Consider the following 16,038-nt stretch of genomic DNA (forward strand, 5'->3'; position numbering starts at 1 on the left):
GCGATTCGTGACAAAGTAATTTGTAATGAATCTAATTTCTTGTTAAAGTTAGGCGAAGCAGCCAAAACGAATTTTTCTAAACTTTGCCCATCTCTAATTATAACATCCAGGCCCTGGATTTGTGAACCATGGGAATTTGTGGACATAAGGCCTCATGCTCACTGCATGCTGTACTGAAGCACCATACAGCAGCAAGAGGAGTACCTACAGCCCCATAGGATGGATCCATGGAGACTCCATGTGCCACCAAACTTGCTCAAAGCACATCGCTTAAGGCGATGAGGCCTAAAGGTATATCAACTGCATGCTAGAAGAAATAGGCATAAGGCCAAGATGTACTAGCGAAAATATACTGTGTAACGGCCAACCATCTTTCATACCTGAAGATCAATGCGTTTGTTCTCCCAAAACCCAGCACAAGGGACTCTGTGATTTCTATACTCTCCAGTCTCATCAAAGGAACTAGTTGTTTGAGGAGGACACTAACTGAAGGCGTTCCAATAATCTAGGAAACAAAAAAGCCCCATAATTTCATGTCAGACCAGTCTGTGTACAATACGGGTACAGTACTCCACCCCAAGGAAACACAGACATATTTTTAAGGTGTAAACTTTTACAAGTCTCTGTGCCAGCTTCAATGTTCTATTGCATTGTATCTTTAGTATAGCCATGTCTTGATATCAAGCTCTTTCATACACATGAGAATCAGTGACAAAATGTGTGTGTCCCAAGTGGCTGGTTTCAACCTACCCTCCACCAAACTGTCTCACCAAGAGGGAGGGCCAGGAGATACTCAGTCTGGAAATGGATCTGGGTGCTAGAGGTAGGATCCACATCTGTCAGACATTTATGGCATATCCGTGGATTAAAGTCTATGGTGGGAGTGCCCATTTAAGGCTGAACTCACGACCAAAATACTGAAAGAGGACAGTTTGCTGGAAAAGGTTCCAAACCCATCAATAGATAAGTTGTTTAATTTTGTTTCTTTTACCTCTAGTAAATTACTTCTATAGAAGGAAAGTAAACCCCAATCTTATACAAGGCAACTAAACTGTATGTTTTTGGCACCTTGTTATCGTAGCTGACTGAGCCATCAGGAGTTGTTGCCATGATCTCGGGGGTAGATGCGCGCAAGTGACCAGGACTCATAATACTTGGTCGCGCCACTCCAAAGCAAAGAATGAGATAGTTCCTCCATAGTGTAATATAATTATCCCCACTGCTGGCTGTACTGGTCTTCTTTGCATTAATTGGACTACTGTAAGAAGAAAAAAAAAATGACAGATTATTTAGAGATACAGAATCTAATAGATATAAGATAAACCTCAAAGAACCAAACTAGTGGATGCTGCTTTAGTAAATGTATTACTAAAACTAGTACAAGGGAAATGTCAGGAGCTCCAGAAACTGATCAGGCAACTCCACCACTATTACTTTGAAATAATTTTCGGCAATCAGTTTTTACATTCTTGATTCTCCAGTAATATATTAATCTAAGATCCTAGAATCAGTTTTTACAGGAGGAAGTGAAAGTCATTTGTACCAAAAAATCCAACTGACTGATAGAAGTCAACCAACTAGGTCATTAAGTCCTGCTGAAAGACTTGTCCTACAACCAGGAAAGCCAGACGTGTAGTATTTCAACTAGAACTTCAAAGGAAAGTAAAGACAACAAAACGTTCACCTATGGAATCGGTATCAGACTTGAGTACTATGAGCCCACTGGTGGAAACAATCGTAAGGCCTTAATGTCCTCCAGAGCATGCCAATTGTTCACAACTATGCTGTGATCATTGCTCATGTGAGATATCATCAATATGGTCTAATAGCTTTAGAATAATCCCATAACATATAGACTCTGGTCGCAAGTGATTGCCTGTAATGTCAACCACAAAAGAGGTTGTCTTAGACTGGACCTGTGGAGCATATTATGTCAGATCCTTGGTCACCAAAGGATCCTATGGTAGTCTAGTGCAGTGTTTCCCAACCAGTGTGCCTCCAGGTGTTGCAAAACTACAACTCCCAGCATGCCTGCACAGCCAAAGGCTGTCCGGGCATGCTGGGAGTTGTAGTTTTGCAACAGCTGGAGGCACACTGGTTGGGAAACACTGGTCTAGTGGACCAGTATGACTCTGCATGGAACCTGAGTGAGATCCGTACAGTAATAATCTAATGATTTATTATTTTCATATGAAAATGTCTACATTTGCTTAAAATGCTACCAATTCCTAGGGAAGGGATTGTCTTCTCCCCTCACAACCACTGACACCCTCTTCTAATTTTGGACGAGGTATATACCATGTAATAAAGGCTTTCTCTGCAGACTGCTCTTAACGCAGCAGTGTGCCTCCACACTGCTATAACAATTATTACATTTCACAGCGGGTTTGCAGTTTTTAATGAGGATCTCAAGAACAACCGGTTCTTGAACAGAGCTATAAATAAAGACAAATCTGCTTAATGAGACCTAACAAAGGACATTATCTTTGTAATAATACAATGAAATGGTTTAACTATTCTGGTATTGTATTATTCTGGAAATGGTGCAATTATAATTAAAGGGGTTATAGCAGGATTAATGTAAAAAAATGAAAACCAGAGATCATATAGTTTATGACAACCTCTTTCTTACAAAGCTAGAACCAGCCCTGTACCTAACATGGATCCAAGGCTTCCACCATTCATTGTTCCAATTGCTCTGCTAACTTTATTTCAGGTGGGCAGCTCAGGGGGTGTATACTTTCTCCTGCAGCTCAGGGGGTGTATACTTTCTCCTGCAGCTCAGGGGGTGTATACTTTCTCCTGCAGCTCAGGGGGGGTATACTTTCTCCTGCAGCTCAGGGGAGGGTATACTTTCTCCTGCAGCTCAGGGAGGGTATACTTTCTCCTGCAGCTCAGGGGAGGGTATACTTTCTCCTGCAGCTCAGGGGGAGGGCTATACTTTCTCCTGCAGCTCAGGGGGGGGGCTATACTTTCTCCTGCAGCTCAGGGGGGGGGGGGGGGTATACTTTCTCCTGCAGCTCGGTGGGGGGGGGGGGTATACTTTCTCCTGCAGCTCAGGGGCGGTGGGTATACTTTCTCCTGCAGCTCAGGGAGGGTATACTTTCTCCTGTAGCTCAGGGAGGGTATACCTTCTCCTGCAGCTCAGGGGGGGGCTATACTTTCTCCTGCAGCTCGGGGGGGGGGGGGGGGGTATACTTTCTCCTGCAGCTCAGGGAGGGTATACTTTCTCCTGCAGCTCAGGGAGGGTATACTTTCTCCTGCAGCTCGGGGGAGTATACTTTCTCCTGCAGCTCAGGGAGGGTATACTTTCTCCTGCAGCTCAGGGAGGGTATACTTTCTCCTGCAGCTCAGGGAGGGTATACTTTCTCCTGCAGCTCAGGGAGGGTATACTTTCTCCTGCAGCTCAGGGGGGGGGGGGGGGGGGCTATACTTTCTCCTGCAGCTCAGGGGGGGGGGCTATACTTTCTCCTGCAGCTCAGGGGGGGGGGGGGGGTATACTTTCTCCTGCAGCTCAGGGGGGGGGGTATACTTTCTCCTGCAGCTTGGGGGGGGGGGGGGGTATACTTTCTCCTGCAGCTCGGGGGGGAGGGGGGTATACTTTCTCCTGCAGCTCGGGGGGGGGGGGTATACTTTCTCCTGCAGCTCGGGGGGGGGGGGTATACTTTCTCCTGCAGCTCAGAGGGTGTATACTTTCTCCTGCAGCTCAGGGGGGGTATACTTTCTCCTGCAGCTCAGGGGGGGTATACTTTCTCCTGCAGCTCAGGGGGGGTATACTTTCTCCTGCAGCTCGGGGGGGGGGGGGTGTACTTTCTCCTGCAGCTCAGGGGGGGTATACTTTCTCCTGCAGCTCAGGGGGGGTATACTTTCTCCTGCAGCTCAGGGGGGGTATACTTTCTCCTGCAGCTCAGGGGGGGTATACTTTCTCCTGCAGCTCAGGGGGGGTATACTTTCTCCTGCAGCTCAGGGGGGGGCTATACTTTCTCCTGCAGCTCGGGGGGGGGGGGGGGTATACTTTCTCCTGCAGCTCAGGGAGGGTATACTTTCTCCTGCAGCTCGGGGGAGTATACTTTCTCCTGCAGCTCAGGGAGGGTATACTTTCTCCTGCAGCTCAGGGAGGGTATACTTTCTCCTGCAGCTCAGGGAGGGTATACTTTCTCCTGCAGCTCGGGGGGGGGGGTATACTTTCTCCTGCAGCTCAGGGAGGGTATACTTTCTCCTGCAGCTCGGGGGAGTATACTTTCTCCTGCAGCTCAGGGAGGGTATACTTTCTCCTGCAGCTCGGGGGGGGGGGGGTATACTTTCTCCTGCAGCTCAGGGAGGGTATACTTTCTCCTGCAGCTCGGGGGAGTATACTTTCTCCTGCAGCTCAGGGAGGGTATACTTTCTCCTGCAGCTCAGGGAGGGTATACTTTCTCCTGCAGCTCAGGGAGGGTATACTTTCTCCTGCAGCTCAGGGAGGGTATACTTTCTCCTGCAGCTCAGGGAGGGTATACTTTCTCCTGCAGCTCAGGGGGGGGGGGGGCTATACTTTCTCCTGCAGCTCAGGGGGGGGGGGGGGCTATACTTTCTCCTGCAGCTCGGGGGGGGGGGGTATACTTTCTCCTGCAGCTCAGGGGGGGGGGGGGTATACTTTCTCCTGCAGCTTGGGGGGGGGGGGGTATACTTTCTCCTGCAGCTCGGGGGGGGGGGGTATACTTTCTCCTGCAGCTCGGGGGGGGGGGGGTATACTTTCTCCTGCAGCTCAGAGGGTGTATACTTTCTCCTGCAGCTCAGGGGGGGTATACTTTCTCCTGCAGCTCAGGGGGGGTATACTTTCTCCTGCAGCTCAGGGGGGGTATACTTTCTCCTGCAGCTCAGGGGGGGTATACTTTCTCCTGCAGCTCAGGGGGGGTATACTTTCTCCTGCAGCTCAGGGGGGGTATACTTTCTCCTGCAGCTCAGGGGGGGTATACTTTCTCCTGCAGCTCAGGGGGGGTATACTTTCTCCTGCAGCTCAGGGGGGGTATACTTTCTCCTGCAGCTCAGGGGGGGTATACTTTCTCCTGCAGCTCAGGGGGGGTATACTTTCTCCTGCAGCTCAGGGGGGGTATACTTTCTACTGCAGCTCAGGGGGGGTATACTTTCTCCTGCAGCTCAGGGGGGGTATACTTTCTCCTGCAGCTCAGGGGGGGTATACTTTCTCCTGCAGCTCAGGGGGGGTATACTTTCTCCTGCAGCTCAGGGGGGGTATACTTTCTCCTGCAGCTCAGGGGGGGTATACTTTCTCCTGCAGCTCAGGGGGGGTATACTTTCTCCTGCAGCTCAGGGGGGGGGGGGGGTATACTTTCTCCTGCAGCTCTTTCCCTGTAACTGTCACAGCTTCTAAAATTGGATATGGCTGGTGGCAGTAGAGTGGTGGAAACAAGCAGGTGCGTCCACCTCAGCAAGGTGGACAGAGAAAATCAGGAAAAGAACAAACCGGTGATGCTATAGAGATACATTGTATTGAATAAATCAGTGGCTATGCTAAATGTTTATTTAAATGCAACAACAAAAGTATTCAGATCCAGGTTTGAAAAAGGTAGATTATTTTTCACTTGACAACCCCTTTAACTATATATTGAGAAAACGCTTGTGTTGTTTTAGTATTCGAATATTATTGGGACCCAGTATCATAAAAGGCCCCAATATTTTTTTGTCTACTCATTAACAAAGAGGCAAAGCTTGAAGCTTCTGATGCAATTGCAAAATCTGTAACAGATTCTCCATCTCCCATGCACCACCTAAAACAGGCATCCTCAAACTGCGGCCCTCCAGCTGTTATAAAACTACAACTCCCACAATGCCCTGCTGTAGGCTGATACCTGTAGGCTGTTCAGGCATGCTGGGAGTTGTAGTTTTGCAACAGCTGGAGGGCCGCAGTTTGAGGATGCCTGACCTAAAAAATGGTTAGCTCTCTATATGGAAGTACCAGCCCTTGGGCACTCCTCCAGGCCCTGGCACAAATGCTACCTCTGCAGCCCTATAGTTATTGCAAAATCTGTAATGCATCCAAGTGAGTATTCTACTTCTGCAGCCCTGTAACTACGACCATAAACCTATTGTGAAATCTGGGCCCTCATCTACCAAAAATTGTGGTGTCTTCTTATGTGGAAGAGGAGCCTATGGGCCCCCCCTCAGAGCCCAGGTGTCTACCACCTCTGCAGCTCTACAGCTACTGCCCGATCAAGAAAGATTTTATTTTTTTATTTAAAAAAAAAAAATCCAATTCCCGATATATTTCTTGACAAATCTGAATATTAAGGAGGTGGCCATGGTTTGAGTCTATTTGTTTCACTTTTCTGTTATCGGTACTCTGCTAGTCCAGCTGTAAGCTGTGGACTGACACAAGCTGGTTATAAGGGATACACAAATATAGTAAGTCCTTATCAACCCGTCTGACTAAGGGCCTTATTACACTGCCAGATATTCGGGCAGCACAAGCACCAGGGGATGAGAACACATCTACCGAAGCTCGTTTCCACTGGTTCATTACACAGGCTAATGCAAAATGAATGTGGGAGGAAGGATTGTTACCATGGTCGTCCTCACTATTATCGGCAGCACATCTCTTATTACACAGGGAGATGTGCTGACTATAATCGTAATAGTGTTGAGCAAACTCCTGTTTTCAAGTTCGACGTACAAGGTTTGGGTTATCTAAGAATTCCGTTATGGATTCCGCTACCATGGACCATAATACCAGAATTCTTAGATAACCCGAACCTTGTACGCCAAACTTGAAAACAGAAGTTCGCTCATCCCTAATCGTACATCTTTCATCCTGATGAATGATGCCCATCAACTGACAAACAAGGACTTGCCCATTTATCGGTTGACTGGCTGCTCGATTATACAGGCCAATTATCGGGAATGTGTTCCTATGGATGCTTGTTCCCGATAATTGGCCTGAAAATCATGTGGTCTAATAGGGCCCTCTTAATGCCAAAAAAATGTAGTCTGACTTTTTTGGCAAAACTAAGGCTACTTTCGCACTTGCGGCAGAGTGATCCGGCAGGCAGTTCCGGCAAAACATATGCCAACTGATGGCATTTGTAAGACTGATCAGGATCCTGATCCGTCTTACAAATGCATTGAATTGCCGGATCAGTCTTTCCGGTGTCATCCGGAAAAAACAAATCTGGAATTTAATTTTTTCACATTTTTTTCGGTGTGGAAGGACGGATCTAGCATTCTGGTATTTTGAATGCCGGATCCGGCACTAATACATTCCTGTGGAAAAAAATGCTGTATCCGGCATTCATTATCCGTTTTTTCGGCCGGAGATAAAACCGCAGCATGCTGTGGTTTTATCTCTGTTCTGATCAGTCAAAAAGACTGAACTGAAGACATCCTGATGCATCCTGAACGGATTGCTCTCCATTCAGAATGCATAGGGAGGAAAATGATCATTTATTTTCCGGTATAGAGCCCCTGGGACGGAACTCTATGCTGGAAAAGAAAAATGCTAGTGTGAAAGTACCCGAAGACAAACGTTTTTGAGACTGCTTTTCTCTTAAGAGTTACAAGCGGTTTTGAAAGCTTGCATCTGCAAAAAGGTAGCATACAGCTACAATTCTTGTCTCCATGGATGACTAAGGTAGTACACTCTTATTGCCATATTAATCTCATTTTTAGTAACTGCGTCCATTATCTTCATGGCCTTGATAAGTTTAAATAAGAGAGATAGCAACGTGTCCTACTTACTTAGGGTCCACCAATGGCATAATCAGTTGCAGTCTTGTGAAGGCATAGGGCCACGCATAGCTGAGGGCTGTAGGACAATGTTTTGGGAGGTTTTCTTGCCTAAGAAATGTGAAGAGGCAGAGAACCCATGGGTCTTTTACAGACTGTGCAAATATCCACACATGAGAAGGGCTTTTTACGTCGTAATGGCTATTGACAAGGACAGCATTCCACTCCACCAGCCACTGCAGGTCCACATTGTGAGAAAATGGCACGGCGGCCTGGTAACAAAGCAAAACATTGAATCTAATTATTGGTTAAAACATTAGACAACAATTTTAATCTGTAAAATGTGCGCACGATACTTTTATTGTTATTTTGGGTGGTTCTGTAATATAGCTACATGGGGGTATAGAGGTGGAAACAGGGCAAGGTCCAGCTTTCTAACACACCCCCTTCCCAATTCTGAGTTGAACAAAGACTGTTGGACCTAGAGGGGCATAAGCAAAAGCCATGCCATTATGTTATGCTCCTCTGACCATGGAGTCACATTGGAGTGATTTATAAATAAGCAGTTGAGACGAGTATAAATATTCCCTCTGTAAATCTCGACAGCAGAAAAGTTCCTCCAGGTCTTTTACAACACACATATTTGAAGTAAACCATATGCATAGAAAGAACAGTGGCCCAGATTTATAAACCCTGTTGATGTCGTAAACAGACCGGCGGTCTAGACCTGCACCAGATTTATCACAGGGGCTCAGGCTGGATGATACGCGTGGTGCAGGGACAGGCACTTTTCTCTGGTTGGCTTACTTTGATACAGAATTGTGGAGCAATTTTGGCACATGCCCCTTTCCCATGAAGCCCCATCTCTGTCCAAGCCCCAACCCTTTTCAAGCAAGTTAGAAAAAAAAGTAAAAAAAACCCTAGTTGCACCAAACTGCGCAATTTTTAGGCATATTTTAGGCACAGATACATTAGCAAATCTGGGCCATTGCTTGGAGTTGGAAGAGGAAGCGAGGATCCACAGATTCCTCCTAAAGAGGTCCATACACCTTCAACAGCTGATGACCTAAAGCTCATTATGCTACACCCATCCTCCAATATCCCCCCATACATACAGATGTAGCAGGGTTAGCACTCAAGCTCTTAACTCAAATTTCTTAACTCATCACGTTATCGTGAGACAAAAGCGATTGAAGGTGTTTGCTTAACGCATTTAGTTTAGATAACACGTCTCAAAGCATGAGTGTTAACTCTACTACATCTGTATGCATGCTTGGTTTGTCCATGGTCTATTTCCTGCCAGAACAAAAGGATAAGGTGCCGAAATTCAACTTGCTTGGTCTTTTCTTCCCCTGACTTCATCTGCCAAAAGAGTTGGGAGGACCTCTATACCAGTTAGATAGTTGGTGGGATTAGCTGACAATAATGTATTTTGTATGGGGACCTTTAGCTTCACATTCATAGACTTATCAGACTTGTAGTATACATAGATATCATAAAACATGTACTGTGTGCATCAAGGTTAAAGCGGTTATACAGGAAAATATATTTATGACTTATCCTCAGGATAGGTCATCAGTATCAGATCTGTGGGCTGTGACACCAGGACCCCCGCCGATCAGCTGTTAGAAGAGGCCTTGAGTGCCGCATCCTCTTCCTAGACCAGTGACATCACTGTACATCGGTCATGTGGTCTATTTGCAGCTCAGCCCCATTCAAGTCAATGTGGCCGAGTTGCAATACCAAGCACTGCCACTATACAATGTATGACATTGTCCTTGGAAAGCTGCCAGGAGCCTGCATGGCTCACCATAGACTCCCTGAAACAGCTGATCAGTGCCGGGACTTGGACCCCCACTGAGGTGATAATGATGACCTATCCGGAGGATAGGTCATTATAATTTTCCGGATAACCCCTTTATTATTATTATTAGATCCAAGACACAATGTAATGCGACTCCACACAGCTGTATGACATACTATATTTTGTACTGAAAATGGGATCGGATCATGTGTCCTCGGGAAAGTCTTTTCTCAGAAAAGCTTTCCTAATTGCAAGCAACAAAATCAAAGTTTATATTAACCTTGAAAAATATACATCTCCTACACAAAGTTATGATACAGACATCTAAACGCAGGTGTAGGCAATGAAAATGATCGCCTGGGGGAAGGGTGGCTGAGCCTGGACTGCTGCTGATGCTGACATTGATTCACTGCATTTTCCAGCAGCTACCACTAGGGGAAGCTTAGTGCAAAGATATTTATAGCTTCTATTGAGTTCAATGGTAATTGTATACATTCCTATGTACTTAGCTCCCCCTAGTGGTGGCTGGAAACAGCCAGTTTTATAACATGCCATGTGAAGGGAAACAGGAGATTTATCATTAATGTATGTATTTATTTATTGCAGTTGTCTGATTTGAAAGGGTTTTATGAGATTTTCATACTAATGACCTATCCTCAGAATAGGTCATTAGTATCTGATCGGTGGGGTTCTGACACCCAGGACCCCCGCTGATGAGCTGTTTTGAGAAGGTAGTGGCACTGCCTTCACGCAGATCACCAAGCACAGGGTCATATATTGTATAGCACCTGTGCTTGGTACTGCAGCTCAGCCCATACACTTGAATGGGGCTGAGCTGCTCTTAGGCCACGTGAATTATGAACATGACGTCACTGGCCTAGGAAAAACATAGAGAAGGCCGCAGAGCTCCCAGAAGCACCGGTGCCTTCTCGAACAGCTGATTGGCGGGGGTCCCAGGTGTCAGACCCTCACCGATCAGATACTGATGACTAGAGATGCTGCGATCATGTATGAATGCGGCATCTAAGGGGTACAATGACGGGGGGCAGCGCTATCGCACCTCCCTGTCATTGCACCCACTACTTACAAAAAAATGCGCTTCGTGACAAAGTAATTCGTCACAAAGCGAATTTCTTTGTAAAATTCAGAGAACTTTTCTATAATTCGCTCATCTCTACTGGTGACCTATCCTGAAGATGGGTCATCAGTATCAAAATCTTAGAAAAACCCTTTAAATACATTGAGAAAAATGGTGGTCAGAATGAACTCCGTATTTATGAAGCACGTGTTCAACTTTTTTTTTGTTGTTTCATTCAAATTGTCCTCCACTAAATAAAAAATATATTCATTAGAAATCTGGGGAGTTGCGTTTTGGATATCAGAGAATGGGCTGATACTACATTCTGCCATGGGGGCAAATGAGATTTGTGTACACCCCTGACCAGAAGCCTGATTCTTTTAAAATGAGTCCTTTTATTTTTTAATAGAATGGCATAAATTGTGCTCCCATGACCAAGGATGTAAAAATGACTTACAGAATCGGACACTGCAACATGTAGAAAGCTTTCAAGTATAGAAGGACCGAGCTGATCCAGTACATCAATCATTGGCTTGTCATCTTCCTATAACCAATAAAAGTAGGTTAACATCTTACATCCAACTGAGCGATATAAAATGAACGTCATTCATTTGATGCTGTGTTGAATATCAGCCTCTGTGTTAAATAGGATGTGTCTTAAAGGGGTTATGCAGGGGTTTTATACTGACGACCTATCCTCAGGATAGGTCACCAACATCTGGTCGGCACCCCTAGGATCCAGCTGTTTGAAGAGGAGGCGGTGCTCCATGCGAGAGCTGCTTCCTGTTTATTACATTGCCCATTGTCTCGGAAGAGCAGTGTATTTAAAAGTACTCGGTCTTTTCACTTGAATGGAGCGAGTACTTGTAATTACACTACGCCGCCGCTCCAAGGGAAATGACCGGCAGTGTAATGAGGGGGACGCAACGCTCGCATGGAGTACCGCCTCCTCTTCAAACAGCTGATTGTTGGGGGTGCCTGGTGTCTGACCCCTGCAATATAAACTGCCTGTACATCTCCTTTAAAGGGGTTTTCTGGGAATATGAGCTTTTAAAGGGGTTGTCCGGGTTCAGAGCTGAACCCGGACATAACCTTATTTTCACCCAAGCTGCCCCCCTGAGGCTAGCATCAGAGCCGGGCAAGGGCTCTTTTCCGCCCGGTAGTGTATTCGGTGACGTCATGGGTGGGCTTTAGCGCTGCCCTACCCGTTTTACTGGCTAGTGTAGCGCTAAATCCCGCCCATCAGTGCCGGTGATGTCACCGGGCTTCCTGACAGCCCCATGGAGAGCCCCGGTATGTCACCGGATCTTAAAAAAATGCCTTTGCCCTGCGCGATTTAGCACAGGGCAAAGGAGAGCATCGGAGCATGAACTGCTCCGATGCTCAAGTCAGGGGGGCTGCCTGGGTGAAAATGGAGGGGAGGATCCAGAGTCTGCATCACCTTCCTAAAGATTCATACTTACCTGCTGTCCTGCGCACTGGCTCCCGTTTCTCCATCTTATGGTCCCTGGCTTGTTATCTTCTGGTCGGGGGTCTGGATTCACCGCTGCAGCCTATGACTGGCTTCAGTAGTGACACGTCCCCCAGTGATATGTCACCAATGAAGTCAGTGGCCATGGCCTTGACCCAGGAGCGTAGGACCAGAGCGGCAGGGATCAGGTAACTATGAATCTTTAGGGAGGCGATGCAGGACAGGCTCCTTCCCGTAATAGTTCATACAGATTCTCAGAAAACCATATTAAAGATAAAGGCATTCCAACGACACACCACCAGTACATACACACGGCACAATTCATACCTCAGCTTGCCCCAGTGCAGTAAATAGTGCTCGGACTTCTTTGAGAATTAACACAGCCATTTTCCGAGTAGCCAGCTGAAAACTGCAAAGTAACAATAGTGCAAATCCTTCCACCGCATGCAATACATTGGAGTAAGGTCCCCGTTCAGACTGTATCCTGTGACTGGAGCCATTAGGAATTAGCTGGGTGAAAGAAACACATGGGAATCATTAAAGAAGAGCCAAAACACAAATGGGCAGATAATGGTCTCCTAAAACTGCAGTGAACTATAACTACAATCATACAGGAGAGGACACAGCCAGCCGAGGACTCCCCTACAAGGACCATACATGGGCTCCATTCTCTGCAACTGCTGGTCATACAGAACCTTCATCATGACTCTCCAGTAAGACCATCATTGTGTGGCAATCCTAGAGGTCACAGATGGGGGGTCCAAGCTGCTGGACCTGCACCCATGTAACTGTTATTGAAAACCCTGTGAGCCAAAACACGTAGGTTACCATGTTAAAACAAATACATTAAAATGATAGTTTCTGAGAGAGTAATAAACATATTTCTGAGAAAACACACTCAAGAGGTGGATGGCGAGGTGGCCCTGCACATGGAGCAAAAGCTAAGAGACACATAAAAAAAAAAAAAAAAAAGGTTTTCTGTCATCTGTGAGCAGGATCAACCCTATTAAACCAACCGTAATGCCTGGCAGGGCTGACCCATCTGATTCCCCAGATCTGTTGATGTGTTTAGGAGAAATAAGTGTTTTAAAAAATATTCAAGTTTGGGCTTAAGTGCGCAGAGGGCAGTCCCTAGCCACCCAGTACACCTAAGCTCCTCCGCTCTACTTCCTAGGATACCCCCCCCCCCCCCCCTTCACTTCATTGACAGAATCCAGGTGGTGGGTTGAGTGTCCAGGTAATCAGAGAGAAGGAACTTGTCACGAGGGTGTCAAGAACCACGCCTGACTCCATTATACCCGGGGTCAGGAAGTCGCAGCGGTTGGCTGCGCGCTCTGTCTAAAGATAGTGCTGTTACTTAATGGTAGCTTTCTGGGTTTGCCTTGCAATCCTTTTTGGCTCACTCAGGGATCCGTAGCTCCTTCTCCTCAGCTGTTCCTTGTCCAGCACTCCCAACCTCCTTATATTCCCCTCTCACACTTCTCTGGTTTCCAGATATAGAGCTTCCTGCCTGGACTTCTATACTGACCCACTGAAGCTGTGTAGCTGTTATCCCTAGGTTGTCGTACCAGAGTGTTACCCTCCAGATCCCTGTTGGTTGGTTGTTGTCGCCCACCTGGGACTATATGTTTTGTCAGTATTGTCTGTCCTCTCCCTAGTGTTTCCTTTAGTGTTAGTGGTGCGGGCTAGTGTTCCCACTGCCCTATTCACTACGTAGGGCTCATCTTAGGGAAAGCCAGGGTTTAGGAACGTGATCGGCGTACGGGTAAGAAACCCGTCTAGGGACATCAGGGCAGTCAGGTGCCAGCCTCAAGGTGAGTTAGGGGTCACCATCTTTCCCTCTCCCTTGGACAGGGCCTTCCTTTTCCCTCCCTTTGCGTCACGTATGTGATTGGCACGCCGGTCGTGATAGAACTTAGAAGCACCGATTGGTGATGGCCCGCCCGTTGGTGCACTCAAAAGGGTCGTCTCATCTCTGACATTGATAGCAAATCTCCCATGTCCAGAACTGGGCCACCAAAGTAAAAAGAGAGCAGCTGCGCACACTCGGCCACTCTCCATTCATTGCTATGGCAGCTTTAAAAAAAATAGTTGACGGCTATTTCCGGCAGTCCCATAGCGGTGAATGGAGTGGTGATAGCATTCGCGCATTGCGCTCACCCTTGAAAGCTATGGACATTTGAAAATAGGTGAGTATGCTCACTTGGCTATTTTCAGAACTCTTACAGAGATGAATGTAGAGCTTCACTTTAGTGGCCCCGTGTTGGAGATAGGAGCAGGACCCAGAGATGGAATCCTGGTGACATGCCATCAATGTGTGAGATGAACCAACCCCTCTAAAACATATATTTTTCCCAAAAGCAGCAAGATGGGCAATGTGGGTCAGCCCTACCAGGCATTACGGTTGGCTTAACAGGTTTGACTCTGCTGACAGATGCCCTTTAATGGGACAGAGCCATATTTTTTCTCCTCACATAGCAACAGCCTATATGTGAATTTTCAATACAATTTTTTTTCCACAAAAAAAACAGGTGGATGGTTTTCTGGATATAAGTTTTTTGAAGTCACTCCATGACTTCTACTTCCTGTACTGGCTCTTTAACTTTCTATTTGTGTGGACTTTCAGCACTGCAAACAGCCTCGCTTGACCTTCGCTGTCAGACCATCACTGTGGCCAACGAGGGACGGGGATGAGTGACTCCATTAGAGAATCCCACATTACACTGATAAGTACAATGGCGGCATCTTTATCTAGGCCTATCAAGGGAACAATACAGTGGTCATACTGTTATCCCAATTCTACACCTACTATTATACTATCAGATAACATCATACCCTCACAGCAGCAGTAAACTAACAGTGAGTCCCCTATCTGTATAGACTTTTTCTCTCTCTGTGCTGACTGCTACAGAAGGACATTTTGTAGATAATTTTCACTGGTATAATACTGCCGAAAAGAAGAAGAAAAACACATTCTTAAAATTGTTTTCTATGAATACGGAGTTTAAAAAATACAGCTTACAGAAGTGTCCCTTTAACGGCACACTTTCCAGCATTATCACTTTATATTTATCAAGTCATTTCATTATCACTTGCAGATTGAAATCTAAGCGTATAGCATATTTTGTACATTAAACCTTTCTTTGAATTTTTTTTTTTGCTAGCCATTACTTATTTAGACAGCATGTCTCCTTATCTTGACCTTGAAAAAGGATTTTCATTTCTTAGTAAAACACATAAATAATTAAGATGAAATATTCAGAACAGTGATACATCAGAAAGCAGAAAATAAATCCCAAGGGACTGGACAGCGATAAAAATAACCCAAATTCTGCAATATTATATACTGTATTGCCGCACCATCCGCCAACTGCAGAGGCATCTGTTCTGTGAACTGAATCGATAGGGAATCCAGCAGCTCAAGCACAAATACACTATTTTGCAATTAAGTATTTATCTTTTAAGGCAGGAAAATAAAATAAAATTGCATTTCATCTATCTGTGCTATATTGCAAGGCTGGAGTCATACAGCCCCAATGTGAGCTGCACCACTACTGCATATAAACACGATATTTCAGAGGTTACATACATACAGTATGCTATATGTAATTTAACTTACTGGCTGCAAGGCACCATATGAAAGCGCCCTCGGCATCAGTAATACAATGGGTACACTAATGGCGTTACTGCAGTAAAATGCTATTTTGCTGTAACACGATGGATTCACTAACACGGCTACGTTGATGCACTTCAGTGCGCTGAAAATGCCTAATTACAAAGAGTAAATTGAGGGCTTTAGAAAAAAAAAAAAAACACACTTGCTCAGCGTTTGGAGCAGAATGTAAGCTATTGGGGTGCTGGCAATAAGCCTATAAACTGTAGAAACTTGAGATTTTTAGTCCTATGAAAAAAAAATGCTGGTTGGCTGTCTATATACAGAAAAAAAGGAGTATGTGGCAGCCGTATTAA

The 16,038-nt window shown here is 45.8% G+C and overlaps 1 protein-coding gene across 7 annotated transcripts in view; it reads right to left on the reverse strand.

Moving 5' to 3' along the window:
* FRY (FRY microtubule binding protein) overlaps positions 1-16,038 on the reverse strand; it is a 264,523-nt gene that overhangs the window by 92,014 nt on the left and 156,471 nt on the right. For all 7 annotated transcript variants that reach the window (XM_044284644.1, XM_044284646.1, XM_044284645.1 and 4 more), the window contains exons 19-23: positions 12,397-12,579; positions 11,056-11,142; positions 7,729-7,988; positions 1,069-1,258; positions 381-505 (exon numbers count right to left, since the gene is read on the reverse strand). In XM_044284644.1, coding sequence (XP_044140579.1) covers positions 381-505; positions 1,069-1,258; positions 7,729-7,988; positions 11,056-11,142; positions 12,397-12,579 — 845 coding nt within the window. The remainder of the gene's footprint in view (positions 1-380; positions 506-1,068; positions 1,259-7,728; positions 7,989-11,055; positions 11,143-12,396; positions 12,580-16,038) is intronic.

Source organism: Bufo gargarizans, chromosome 3 (assembly GCF_014858855.1).
Source record: "Bufo gargarizans isolate SCDJY-AF-19 chromosome 3, ASM1485885v1, whole genome shotgun sequence".
NCBI lineage: Eukaryota > Metazoa > Chordata > Amphibia > Anura > Bufonidae > Bufo > Bufo gargarizans.